We start from the raw sequence: 13,893 nt of genomic DNA, 5'->3' as shown, positions 1-13,893 counted from the left end.
ATGGCTGCAGCTGGCGGGGCTCAACTGACAGGAGGAGAGGGGCCCTACGTGTCCACCGCGAGGGTCCCCTGACTGTCCTTATGCAAAAGCCCGGGTTCATGATATTCACAGGTCTTGTCATATGAGGCGCGGATGAAAATGAGGGGATATCAAGGAGATGGATGGTAAAGCTTGCTGACATTCATTACCTCTCACTGTACAGTGTGTGGTCAAAATGATGACAGTGTTTGGGTGGTTTAAAAGGGAATCATTTATGAGAGTACAAATAATTATTGTTTGGCAAAAAGAATTCCTCCATCACTTTCTTTTAGGAGCTCATAGCTATCGATTCAATCAGTTCTAGAGGTCCACAAGTCAGGGTGAGGTTGCGTGAAATTAAACCAAACCATACCCATAAAATACTAAAACAGTATGAAATGCCATATGTCCTATAGAAACATTGAATAATGATATGAGGGAGTAAAAAATAGCTGATATACACAATTTTTTGCAGCAATCCATAAAAGGTTGTTGCTTGTGACAAAGACATGTAATGAAAGCAGGAGATTTATTTATTTTTTCATGAACTTTGAAGGACGAAAAGTCCACAAATTATATCTGTTGCTTCACAACAAATCAGCAGTGCAGCATCTCCTACTGACATGACATATACGGGGACTTGTTTTTGAAATTTAAAACACATAAAATGGCTCCAGACCTTTGTCTAACGTAATCTGGGCCTTCGGAGGCCAAGAGATCCAAACATTTTTCATACATAGAGACATTTTGCATTCACATAATGATTAAATGCGCAAATGAATTTAAATAAATCGTCCATAAATAATCAATCATACAAAAGCAGCATAACACTCCTGATGTTGTATAAGAACACCTTATCTATCTTGAAGTTGAATTTAAGCTAGATGTAAATGGAAGTTTAATGTCCACTAATTTCATAAACAAATGTTCCAGTCCATATGAGCTAACACAACAAAAAAACAAATAAGAGAAAATATCAGAAGCACTGTACTTCACCATATCATGTGGTATATCACATATAGTAAACATAACAGATTCATCTTAAAATGACGGTGATGTCAAAAACCCTATATAAAAACACATTCTGAAGTAAACATTTATTGGATATTTATTTTTTAAGAGGTTTGTCTGTTGGGAAGGGGTGTCAGAGACGTGTCCGTTCATAATAAACTGCAGGGTGTGAAAGTAAAACTGCCATTACCACTGTCAGAGTACTGCAGTTTTTGTACACGATAATGGCTTTTTGCCTCACTGGTAATGGCGCTGAATGAACATCTGTATAAACTGGGTTGCAGTCAGTGATAAAAACTGCCTTGCTGAAGGTAAGACGATAAAAGTAGCGGGGGGCAGGAACTAATGTCTTTGAACAGAACAGTCTTTATCTTGCTCTGCAATATGTTACGGAGTGAAGCAGAAATTAAATTGCTCTCCAGTTTGGGCTAGTAATCACTGTGCTGGCAGGGCAGCCACCATCACTTCCACCTTGTAGGACAAATCACGAATGTGTGCCGGGGTGGATGGAAGTGTGCAGGATTTAGTGCTTTTATGATGCAGCCCAGTGCACCAAAGCACAGTGAAATGATAGGAAACAGATGATACATTAAGAACCCACAGTCGTGTCTCATGTTTAAATGAAATCATCAGAGATTTATGTCATACATTATTCATCACAGATTCATAATGTAAGGCAAACAAAAGAAGCTTTGAAATATATATGCACCCAGAACACATACACACACACACCCAGCAAATATTATCGCGACTTTAATGCCGACTGCCGTTTTGGATCTGTGTGTCTCCACTGTCTCGCAGTAACACCCCAAAACAATCCATCCACTGATGGGCCCACACACACAGTCCCACCTACACATACAGTACATTCATGCATGTGGCTAATATTCATACACACACAAACACACACTCAGTTCAAAGATGTTTTTTACTGTGCAAATTGTGTCGTGCGGGAGGGTTACACTTAGGTGGATTAAAACTAATGACGTCATGTCCGCTGGGCCACCATTATACTCCGCATTTGGCAGTCATACAGCTTGGCAGCTATTGGGAAAAACCTATTATGTTTGATGTAAAATGAATCTGTCCTGTATAATTAAACGGTATGGGAGAGAAGGAGAAAGGTAAAGTAACCTTGAGCCAGTTACAGATTTTGTATGCAGCAAAACCCCACTGTGCTTTAAGTAGTAGAGAGGTTGATGCACCGCACATATTTACATATTTCCACCACAGAACTTGTGAGAAACAACTGGCTCAGCATTGTGCCTGATTGCACTGCCGCATTGCTTAGCTGAATAATGTTGGATTAAGTTGTGAATATAGAAAAAATGCTTTTGAATTCCACAGAGATTGTTAAGCAAAGAATATAAGATATTGCAATATTTCACACATTAACGTCTGGAAATTCCTCAACAAAAAGGATTGCGGACATAACAATGAAAAATCAGCTGTCAGATTTATAAAGAGGGAAACACATTTATAGCGCTGAAGTCATTTTGATTTATTCCTGTTTTTAAATGCAAAGTTCTTGTTTTACTCTCATGGCCTTTCATTTTCACACTCTTTGCACATGATTAGATCAAATACTGACGACTGCTTAAATTACTTGAGAAGAATCAGAATTAGCCAACAGACACGTGAATGAGTCACATTGTGAACACAATGATTGCATCTCTTATGCTTTATGAGTTTGCATGGCGATTGGGGGAAAAAAACAGGATTTGAAACAAACTATTATACAATGAATTTTAATCCAGCTTTCTGTGAAAGGACAAAGATCCCTGATGCTGTGTGGTAGAAGAGTCACATTAAAAATGGACATGATCTGGATTTCAAAACACTTTGTAAAGACAAGCACTTTGCATTGACCACAGTGTGTTTTGAATGTCATTTGGCTACATAACCTGATCCAGTGGTGTGTGACTGCTGGTAAATCGCAGCGAGAGACAACAGCAGAGGATGTAGAGCTACACCTAGTGGACAGATTGGAGAGGTGCATAATGGATTTTGTCTCATCATCCCTGACGAAATGTGTCAGCCCATAATGTCATCAGAGCACGTTTAAACAAATTACAATCTCTTCGGGAGACTACTTAATGAATACAGTGTTACTGAGGATTCAATAAAATCTAATCTGGTTGTGAACATACACGTATCATCAGTTGCGATGGCAAGGGAACAGCACATGAGGCCCCCAGCACCATCATGGTGCTCTGAGGGGGGTTTTATCGCTGTGGCAGCCGTTATTGGTGGCAAATGGTGAATTGAATCACAGAAAATAGAGAAAAACAATGTTGATGGATATCATTGACCTTTGGTAATGCAAATAAAGACTGAGGTAACAACAATTAGATTACCCTTTTTCTTTAAAAACAAAGTACAAAAGTTCACTTATGTTTTGTTTGCTGCTCCTGATAGAAATGCTATTTGAAACAATACCTACGTATCAACTTTTATATCAAATGTCTCTGCCGTATTTAGCTTTGCACAGAAAATTAAGAAATTGAAAAAAAAGAGATGCAAAAGAACCAGGGAAATTTTCCTCTTTATCGTTTCTTATTCCTGGTCAAACTCCTGTGCCTGCATCACCCACAATTCAACTCACCTGTCAACAGTTCAATCAGAGATATAGGTGTGTTATGCGAGTAGCAGCCAATGTTAAGCTGGGAAACCCTTCAAGTCTGGTTTCAAAACATTTGTATTTTTGATGACAAGTCGGGGCATCTCCTGCCGTGTTTGTGACAACCAGAGCCAATATTTTAAGCCAGAAGAGGACTTTTTTCTTACCCTTACCAGTTTGTTTTGGTGAACCAAACCAGACACTAAAACATTATTGTCACAATCTAAAATTTAAAATTTAACTTGCAGTTAGAAATGTAAAGTTTCAACATGTCCATGGTTTGCAGAAACGTACATTGTGAACATTTATTCTAGCAACTGGGTTAGCAGTCAGGCAAGGTCTAGATAGCTTGCTTTTTTCCAAAGTACACACAACCACGTGTTTTTTATTTTTATGGCTTGTTTTTTAGCCTTAGACTAAAATTAAATCATTTGAGGCAATGTATGAGATTTGTAGCCACAAAAAGCTTTAAAGAACTTTTTTTTTCTACATGTATAGCACTAGCCTAATCCCTGGACCCAACAGATTTTGATGCCATTTTCTTTCTATACTGATATGACTTATACAGAGATATAACTTAGCAGTAATGGTGGACAAATGAGTCTTTTCTTAAAGTTATCCCTGATCTTTTGAATTGTGTTTCTATGAACAACAGGGATCTAAAGGCAATATTTTGTCAAAACTATGTTTCTTTGTTTTTATGTCAAGGATCTGAGTCCCACTTTATAAGTGCTTGCGATTGTTCCTTGACATGAAAGTGTGAGGTCTCTGGTCATGACAGTTAATGTCTGAGAAGTGAGTTTGTTCTGTTTTTCAATTGTAGTTGGAATAAATGAGGCTCAGATGGATGGTTATTTACAATTGAACATTTATTCACTGATAGCACAGGAGATACTTACAAGAAGTTAATGGTAACTTTTCTTTACAGTGCTACTCGCAAAGCATTAAAAAATATTTTGTGATCTAACTATGCTCATAACACATTCCTGCAGTTAATAACACGCAGCTGTCACAGTTGCATATAATCAATAAACATTCCTACAGTTATGAACATCTAGTTTTTACTCCAGGCAGCACTGTAATTACATTTATTATACATGAATACACATCACAGGACTCAGTTTTCAAATAATACATTGCAGCTTTCACAATATCCTCATGTGGCGTATACCATGATGCATATTAGAGAATGAGGAGGCCTGCAAAAAAATCTCTGGTACAACGTTACTGTCAGGGGGGAGAGAAGAGGAAGAAAGGAAAGTAGACAAAGACGTGAACTGGGATGGGGAGAAAAGACATACAGAGGTAGAGACATACAGTAACAATTGAGAGGAGGATACAAACAGAAAGAGGCTGAGGTTGGATGAAGGACTGGATGTAAAGGAAAAGACACAGGAAAGGGTCTTTACATTGATTAAAGAATAAGGAGACACAGAGAGGACGAAGAAGTCACATGGAGGTGTGACCTGTTTGCTGTCAGCTAGACATAGTGCAGATGAAAGGGCATGGGGAATGAAGGAAATGAAGACGTTAAAGAGGAGAGAAGCTATCTGGATAGATATGATGAGGTATGATTGGATAGAAGTGCTTGGGGTTTGGTGCGGAGTGCACTCTAGCATGCCACTTCAGTGGACTTTGAGATCATATGGTCCATGTTGCTGTTAGAAACACTCTCCATGGAGACGTCGGTGTGTGAGCGCCCGCGCTTCTCCTCGGTGCGCGAGTGTGTTCGGCCACGCTGCAACTCGTTGGTGTGTGCACGGCTCCGAGAGCCATCGAAGGACGAGATGCTGGAGCTGGAGGTCGTCCGTGAGCGAAGTCTGGTCATGCTGGCGCTGGACACTGGAGGAGGAGAAGAGATTATTGTTTTAGTAATTTATTTAATTTATTTCACATTTACAAATCAGCAACTGATATGGCCCAATATTGATCCACCCTAACAAATGCCTTATCCCCTTGTGTTCTAACCACCCTTGTGGATTACTGTAACCCCACACGGGTGATTAGAACACAAGGGGATAAAGTGATATTTAGAAGTGGTCGATGAGGCCCCTGTACAGACATTAAGGTGAAATACGTTCAGTGCTAAACACTTCTATTTTAGGGTGAAGTGATGGTGACTTACTGTATCCCATGCCCTGGATGAAATATTTCAAGGCTTCAATCACTTTGGCTGGCTGATCCACCTGAGGGAGTCCTCCACAGTCAGCCATCTAGATGAGCAAAGTGCAAAGGTCAGGTGTTGGCTCCAGTCCCTCACATTAGAGTCACATCAGTAATCATCACTGATTATTTATTTATTCATTTGCTTTTCGGTGAGGCTGTGGTTCGGTTACCTTGAGCAGTGTTGTCTTGGTGGGGTTGAGTTTAGAGTTGCACTCGACGACAGCCTCCACAGCTGGAGAATTATCTCCTACAACCAGCAGAGTGGAGCACCTTTAAGAAGACAGACAGGCAGGTCAGGATTGATCCTGAACAGGTATTGGGGATTACCGTGTCAGATCAAATGTTGTTTTATGTAAAATAAGTCCAAATGTCTTAACCAGAAACAGACTGACTTGTCTTTACAGTTCAGATTTAGAAATTTTAACTTTTGACTTTAACAAGGACAGCGTGTGAAAAATGTGGTCAACGGTTGTACTAACTTGAGTGTCCTGACGTTGATGCTTCCTCCAGGAACAGGCCTCTCCACCTCCAGAGCGCCGCGGCTGTTGTAGGAGCGGAGGAACTGGCTGACATTAGACTGGTTCATGGTCGTTGAGATGTAGTGACGGTACGTAGCTATGAGGTCGTGGTTGGTCTCAATCTCCTCCTGAAAAAAACAATTTGAAATATTAGGGAGAAATGTTTGGATTTCAAATGTAAGACTCATTTCTGAAGATTTTTTTTTTTTACTAATGCAGCCAATCACTGAAGAGTAAAACCAGATAACCTACCTTTCCAAACAGGTGTGTGATGACTGTGTCTGGCAGAGTGTGGGTCCATTCGGTGATCTATAACACACACATGTGCATTCAGCTGCTTTCAAATGAAATCTATATCTGCCAATGGTGTGGTGTAGATTGAAAGCAACACACAATGCATGTAGCTTACCTTGTTTGCAACACTATCCATTATTCCCTCAGGATTGGGGTTGATGTTAATCAGAACTAATCCATCGACCAGATCAGGGTGATTAAGCTAAACACACACAGAAGACCGGTTAGTGATCTGACTTTCAACAACTCATTTACACTTGTCGACACGTTTCCTTTGTCAGAGACTACAGTTTGTCAGTGTCAACCCCCCTCATATACAGTCATACACTTGGAGGAACCACAACCACAATCTGTCAAATTATTTTTTCTTTCTTTTTTTCTTTCATTTCTTTAAGGAAAAATGTTTGGACTCACAGCGAATTTAGCCAGGATGTAGGCTCCTGCTCCAACTCCCAGTCCAATCACACTACGCAGCCTGCAGGGCACAGAGTCAAAAGGACAAAATTGAGATAAATCCTTACAATTTAAAGGGGCAGCTGTAAAAGCATTTAAGCATCAGATTAGCTCTGTCTTACCCAAAGTGTTTGAGGACAGCGGGCAGCGCTTCAGACAGCTGGTCCATAGACGGGTATGTGTACCTAAATGTTCAAAAGTCAACATAAACATCAGCAAGCACATTTATAACTAGCAACCAAACATATAAAAAAATTAAAATTACAACATGAAAGAAACAAAGAGTCAGTCTGCAGTCTGAGAACAATAAAGGTGACAGTGTACTGACCCAGTAGGCAGAGTTTTGGCTCCTTCATTTTGTCCCGGTGCTTCAACGTGACAAACAGGCATATTTTTGATGATTTCCAGCATGTCCATGTGCTCGAACATTGTCTCAAAACAGGTCTTGTCTATAACGAGAAAAGGTAAGAATTCAGCTATTTATGCAATCCTGTCCAAGTGAAGTTAAAAAAGAAAGAGTTTAGAAAATGCAGAAAGTGCTTTATTCAAAATGCACGAGGAGTTCAGATTAATGGAGATGAAAACGAACAGCTGTTGAGAAGAAACAGTAAACACAATGAACTAACAAGCTGTGATTCTTCAAAGTCATATTGTAAGAAATTGCATTTTTTGACTTGTGGTATGCAGATCTTGGAAATCAAGCTATTTAAAAACATGTGTGTTCAGTTTTACAGGTTGTTCTTTGATTTTTTCCACCACTTCTACAGTGTGTGCAGAATGTAAACATAATAAATACTGTTCTGTTTTGCAGCGCAGAGATTGGACTTACGGTTCAGTCCAACATCAGAAAATGTCAGGATGACAGGGCGGTTTGCCCTTGGGGTCCCTGTCATGGTGCAGTGGAGCTTTCCATACTGAGTCTCTATGTTCTCCTCCTGAAACAAACACACAGATTCAGTCACACATTCAGATCACTGATACATGCTGCTGGCTGAGGATATACATTTGGAAAGAGAGCTGGGTGGTGCTGTGTACTTCTTTGCCTTTTGTGCAAACTTACTGTATATTTAACTGGACAGATGTTGCATAAAATCAAACAGGTCATTTTGGTATAAACCATGCCTCAGTCTCTGCATCCATATCATTTATTTCATTTAACGTTATCGTTTTAAATACAAAACTATTTTGAATAGAAAAAGATGAAGTGTCAGTGTAGCAATGCAGACTACTGAAACCCAGTGATGTCGAGGTAAAAGTCATTTAACTTTGCACAAGGATTACAGCTGAAACAGTGATTCCAGCCTCAAGATTAACCTAATCTCTTTCTAATAGGACACTCACTGTGATTTGGGGCGCAAAGACAGAGTCACACTCGTTGTCCTCCAGGACCATGGCTGCTGATGCAGAGTAGATCGCAACACTAATGAAGAAGATGCAGAGCGGATGTCCTGCTTGTAGTGCAGATCCTTGAGTCCTGACTTCTTCTTAATTCTTGAAGCAATTTGTATTTCCGAGCACTGCCAGTCTTGCAGTAAGAAATTCAGCTGAGAGCAGAACTCCTGTGACAGACTGTTTGTTTGAGCTGGTTTATATATCCTCCGACACTGATCTGTCTCTAAGCCTTAACTCCAAACTGGCCCTCACGTGGCCAACTGGCCCCTTCCTGCTTTAATCTGACCTCATTCCCACAGAGACAACACTGGATTTCTGGAAGGAATTAAGCACAATATGAAGAAACACAACCTCAGTGTGAAGTTTTTCATGCATCTTAAGACACTTTGAGCCAAATCCCCACCTGCAGCGACACATAATTCCATGTTTTCCCTTCAGGATTCATCGAATTATGTGTTTCTGGGCATTTATTAAACTTTAGATTGATCTAAAAATCAGCTTTGAATTATGTATTATTCCTCGTCAGACAGGGCAACTGAAACATATCACAACCAGTTACTCATTTGACCTGTTATAAACTTGATAATTGGGTACTTCTATTAAAATCACAAGTAAATCTTGTTATTTTTTGCCTCGGGTTGTCAAGGGAATCACAGCACCTTCAGCCAAGCCGTGAGCCGGTCAGATTTCTAATCTCAGCGTGCCATCTGTTCCTCGCAGCGAAACATTTAGTTCACTGCAGGTCAGTAACCTTGACCCTCCTCCTGATGACTTAGTACAGTATGTTAATTTAATTTGGACAGCCAGTCTGACCTCGCTGTTGGTCATGTTGCTCTTATACAGCACTACAGATAAATGAACTCTTTTCAGAGGTAAAGCCTCAAGAAATCCTACCAAAAAGGACTTAAGTTCTTAGGTTAGTCTAAGCGTGAAATAGCCATGATACTGCTGTTATGTTTTGAAAGCACCTCTTAAAGACCAACGTGTGCTTTACCATTACTATATATACCATTACTGATATATCTACGACGTCCCAAATGGTTGCATAGTGTGAAATGAAAGCAAATGTGATTCTTCACTGGAAATATTTGAGTGTAGCATTAAATGGCAAAGTTGATACCTAAAAACTGCTCTGTGAATATGATTGAATATTATTCTGTGGCTCAGGAGTTTGAGTGAATCGTCCTCCAAATCACAGCGCCGGTGTTTTTCGATCCCCAGCTTCAGTTGCATGTTCTTGAGCAAGGTTCTCAACTCAGAACTGATCCTGATGGCTTTTTCATGGGTGTGTGAGAAGAACTGAGCAGAGAAATATTGTAGGGCACTAACACAAGGAAGCACTGTATCCCCCCCGATGAGCAGGTTGGCACCTTGCATGGAGCCTCTGCCATCACTGTATAATATGATGATTTATATTTGAAATGGAAGAATGATAACTAAATGATTGAAACACTGTCCCCCTAGTGTTAAATGAACTGTACCAATGACAAAGTGAACTGTTGTTCAGAGGTATTTTTGTCTCTTTCTGCCTATTAATGTATATTTTTTTTACAATGTGGTTGAACAATCGTATAACCATTAGATCCATGTTCAAGACATTACTTTTTCCCAAAACCCTTCATAAGGTTCACTGATGTATGGGAATAGTGTGGATGCTTTTAAAACAGGATAGGGTGGACCAGACAAACATCTACAAATTGCTCTGCATTGTCCGAGGTGATTTGATTGCTCTTAAATGAAATGGTGTTTCCCCCCATGATGCAGAAGGTCAGAGGTTTAAGGATTAGCTGCAAGAATCAGGGTGGGTAAGTGAATGAGTGCTCCCCTCTCAGTCTACTCAGTCGGCCCTGAGTAGTACAACACTACATATGCAACAACAGGATATTCCCTAGATGGACAGATTATAACATGCAAATGAGGTCCAGACAGTTTGACTGCGCTTCAGACAGCAACAGCTGGCGCAGTGGAAACACAGCAGACTCCGGTGTGGCCGCCTTCTTTAAGACGTAATGCCACCACTGCCTGGAGCGCACAAACACACGGCTAGAGGAGAGCCTTGTGTGCAGAAGGTTTAATCCATTTAGTGATGGCTGGAGAGCAGAGGGCAGCAGATGGGTCTTACTCAGCCTCACGTCACGCTGATTTTTAACATCATGCTAACCCTGACTAAGCTTTGGCCTGCTAGCCTAGTTCACCATTGACCACTGCCCTATATCGCAGTATGTGTCGTGTGACTGAACTGTCACAGACTGTACAAAGAGGTTTGACATCACCAACAACATCAACCTGTCCTTCTATTTTGCATTTACTTTGTGGGACTTTGCAATTACACACACAGTTGAATTACCTTTTGTATAGTTATTTATACCTGTAAATAACAGGTTATTGAGCAAAACAAAATCCTTACAGCTCTAGATATTTCTGTCCATATCTAGCCTGTAGCCAGCTGGAATCGCTGCCAATTCAGTGGATCACACCTGCTGTTAGATGCCACTTGTCCAACAGCGAGTGTCAGCTCACTTCACATCCACCTCCACCTCTGTTGCAGCATCATGTAACTGAAGTCTTTAAGATGGTGGCTTGTTTGCTCTCTCAATGCTGTATATGCTACAAAACAGTAATTCAGCTCGAAAAAGTCAACCAACTGGAGTGTGTGTGTGTGTGCGTGTGCGTGTGTGTGTGTGTGTGTGTGTGTGTGTGTGTGTGTGTGTGTGTGTTTTAAATTTCTATTTCATGTTATCTCTGTCCTCCCTCTGTCCTCATCTGTGTGTTTATCTGTGTGTCTTTTTAAACAAATATAAAACTGGAAATGTTTTAGATGCTGGGTGTAGAAGAGATGCTGTAACTGTACTGTAACTACAACAGAGGCATTCAATAATGGACTTTGATCTTGCCCAACTTAGAACAGAATACTGTGCCGAATTCAGGGCTGCTACTAAACCAACATCTTTTTTTTTTTTTTTTTTACTTTCATCAGTCATATTTTGAACCTCATACTTCTCCACAGTCCTCTCAGGAGGGCGTTCAAGACCTTTACTCTGAAGGAACAGGCATGGTTGCAGATGTGCCACATGTGGTTGTCTGAGGAGCGGGGCCCAGTGGCAGGACCTTAAAGTCTAAGTGGGCGTTGTTGGATCTGATGGATTCTGCTGTGTTACTCACCTGTTTTTGATCAACAAATAAAAGTAACATGGGAAACTGCCTAAATGAAAGAAAAAAGCAACAATTTATAATATGTCATGAATCTATTAAAGCTGCTAATTAATTAATTTAATTAATTAAAAAGCTCCCTACCATCATAAGAGTCAGTTTCCTGAGTCATTTCCATGTAGCTTCCACTAGATGGAGTCCAATGTCGACTTTCTGGATGCGGCTTGTCAACTGACAGCAGAAAGAGGGACAGGGTCTCATTGCACTGCTTTGTTTTTCACCTGACAAACCTTGATTTTGAAATATATACCAATGCTTACATAAGATTGTTTATAATAATGTATGATAATAATATAATGACCTAACTTTCTGCAGATTCTTTGGTAAATTATATGAGCATAATACTCAGGTTATTTTCATATAGCTTTAATTGGACTTCTGTAACTCTGCATTAAATGTATTCAGCAATCTATTTAGGGAAGTCATCTGGAGCTTTTTTTTGTCTTGAAATCATGTGTGGGTGTCTCTGTTCCAAAGCAGACGGGATGGACGGTGAGATGGAAAGTTTTGAACGCCAGAAATCTCAGCATATGGTCAAGTGGTTGTTGAGTTACAAGTATTGATGTGTAACCTCCTGCATAACCAGCTGCACATGTGATAGGGACGTTCTGTGTGTTTACTGCCTCTATAACAAGAGGTTGCATCAGGGTATGTATCCAAACTCTTTCATCAATTTCTTTCTTCATTCTCTTGCTTCCTTCACTTCGGGGCACCAGAAGTTATATAAGTGACATAGGCTTTTATAATTTACTTTTCATTGTAAAGTTGTATTGTCATCCTGACAGCAGGTTGTCATGGAAACTGTGCAGGTGAAAGTCCTGCTGGTCGACTCTCAGCTTTCAAAACATTCTAATTATACACGCAGCAGCTGCTGCCGCCTGCTACATGCTTGACTCTGTGTGTGTGTGTATGTGTGTGTGTGTGTGTGTGCATGTGTGTGTTTGGGTGGGTGTGTGGGTGTGTGTTAGTATGAATGCGTACTATTTGCCTCTGAACCTCCTCCTGTGAATGTGTGAGTTCTACTGTGGACATGTTCCTCTGAGGGTATGTGCACGTTTATGAGTAAAAACATAACAACAGCAACAATACTAATAATGTATGTGTACTGCATTAAAGTTCTTAACAACTGACAGAAAACAACAGTAAAATATATGAACAAACAGGCAAGCATAAGAAATACAGGAAGAATAAAATAATGAATATACTGTATAAAACATTTGTTTTTCAATGATCCATTGTACATGTGAAACAATGGATAATTAGAAAGTCATAGAAATAAACAAATAAAACACCAACGATAAAAAGTAAAAGATGGTGAGCTGAAATTAAGAATGGAGCAGAGCAGAGCAAAGTTGTAAGATTTTTAAAAAAATTATACGGGAAGGCTTTTGATGAAAATAAGTCTTCAAAACTGATTACTGATACTGATCTACCATTGTATATTTGTTGTAAAGGCACAATATGTAGTTCCTCAAACTGTTTTCTAAAAGTAAAATGTAAAGTAAAGATCCATTAAATCCACACAGGTAGGCAGTGAACCTTTCTGGTTAATGTTGTCTTAAAACAGACCATACATACAGTACTTGTCATCATCGTCAGTTCCATATGTTTATTGGTTATAAGCTAATCAACCAAAGAACTATTTCATGAACTAGTTTCACAACTGCAAAAAGCACATTTTTTTCATCTTTATTTTTGTTCTTCTTCTTATCGTATTCAGTCTTCTTCATAGTCAGTATTGCATCATTTGGGTGATTCCCAAAGTGATGTGACATTACTGCAGGTGGGCTACAAGAGGTCATTTACAATCAATGGAGAAATAATTAGGAAGGTCAGTTTTGTGATTAAGTTTGTAATTGCCATAAAATATTTGTGATAAAATAGTTACATTACAAAAGTCATCTGAACATCCATCCATCCATCATCTGTACATATTCTATGTACGCCGCTTAATCCTCTGCAGGGTCGCGGGGGGGCTGGAGCCTATCCCAGCTGACTTAGGGCGAAGGCAGGGGACACCCTGGACAGGTCGCCAGTCCATCGCAGGGCCACACATAGAGACGAACACTCTCACACACTCTCATTCACACCTACGGACAATTTAGAATGATCAATTAACCTCAGTATGTTTTTGGACTGTGGGAGGAAGCCGGAGTACCCGGTGAAAACCCACGCTTGCACAGGGAGAACATACAAACTCCACACAGAAAG

General features: G+C 40.0%; 1 protein-coding gene and 1 long non-coding RNA gene across 2 annotated transcripts; one reads left to right on the top strand and one right to left on the bottom strand.

Moving 5' to 3' along the window:
- Positions 1-30: 30 nt before the first annotated feature.
- Positions 31-8,535, top strand: LOC119005551. Its single transcript, XR_005070536.1, has 3 exons — positions 31-164; positions 6,326-6,422; positions 8,413-8,535. It is a non-coding gene; the product is annotated as an uncharacterized LOC119005551 (long non-coding RNA).
- On the bottom strand, positions 4,765-8,472 carry LOC119005549 (protein NDRG1-like). The gene is made up of 11 exons (XM_037073298.1): positions 8,422-8,472; positions 7,910-8,015; positions 7,409-7,529; positions 7,203-7,265; positions 7,042-7,102; positions 6,743-6,829; positions 6,586-6,642; positions 6,295-6,461; positions 5,986-6,085; positions 5,775-5,862; positions 4,765-5,491 (listed from the first exon to the last, which is right to left on the bottom strand). The coding sequence occupies exons 1-11, from the start codon at positions 8,470-8,472 to the stop codon at positions 5,262-5,264; spliced, it is 1,131 nt and encodes a 376-aa protein (XP_036929193.1). The 3' UTR covers positions 4,765-5,261.
- Positions 8,536-13,893: the final 5,358 nt, after the last annotated feature.

The sequence above is a fragment of the Acanthopagrus latus genome, chromosome 17 (genome assembly GCF_904848185.1).
Source record: "Acanthopagrus latus isolate v.2019 chromosome 17, fAcaLat1.1, whole genome shotgun sequence".
Classification (NCBI taxonomy): domain Eukaryota; kingdom Metazoa; phylum Chordata; class Actinopteri; order Spariformes; family Sparidae; genus Acanthopagrus; species Acanthopagrus latus.
This window is presented reverse-complemented; position numbering and strand designations above follow the sequence as displayed.

Bases quoted from the DNA above. Each gene is read 5' to 3' on its own strand.
- LOC119005549 (XM_037073298.1), bottom strand. From the start codon at position 8,472: ATGGTCCTGGAGGACAACGAGTGTGACTCTGTCTTTGCGCCCCAAATC. The intron at 7,103-7,202 runs GTAAGACAGAGC...TGTGCCCTGCAG, and splicing joins GCTGTCCTCAAACACTTTGG to GCTGCGTAGTGTGATTGGAC. The intron at 6,086-6,294 runs GTTAGTACAACC...GTCTTCTTAAAG, and splicing joins ATCAACGTCAGGACACTCAA to GTGCTCCACTCTGCTGGTTG.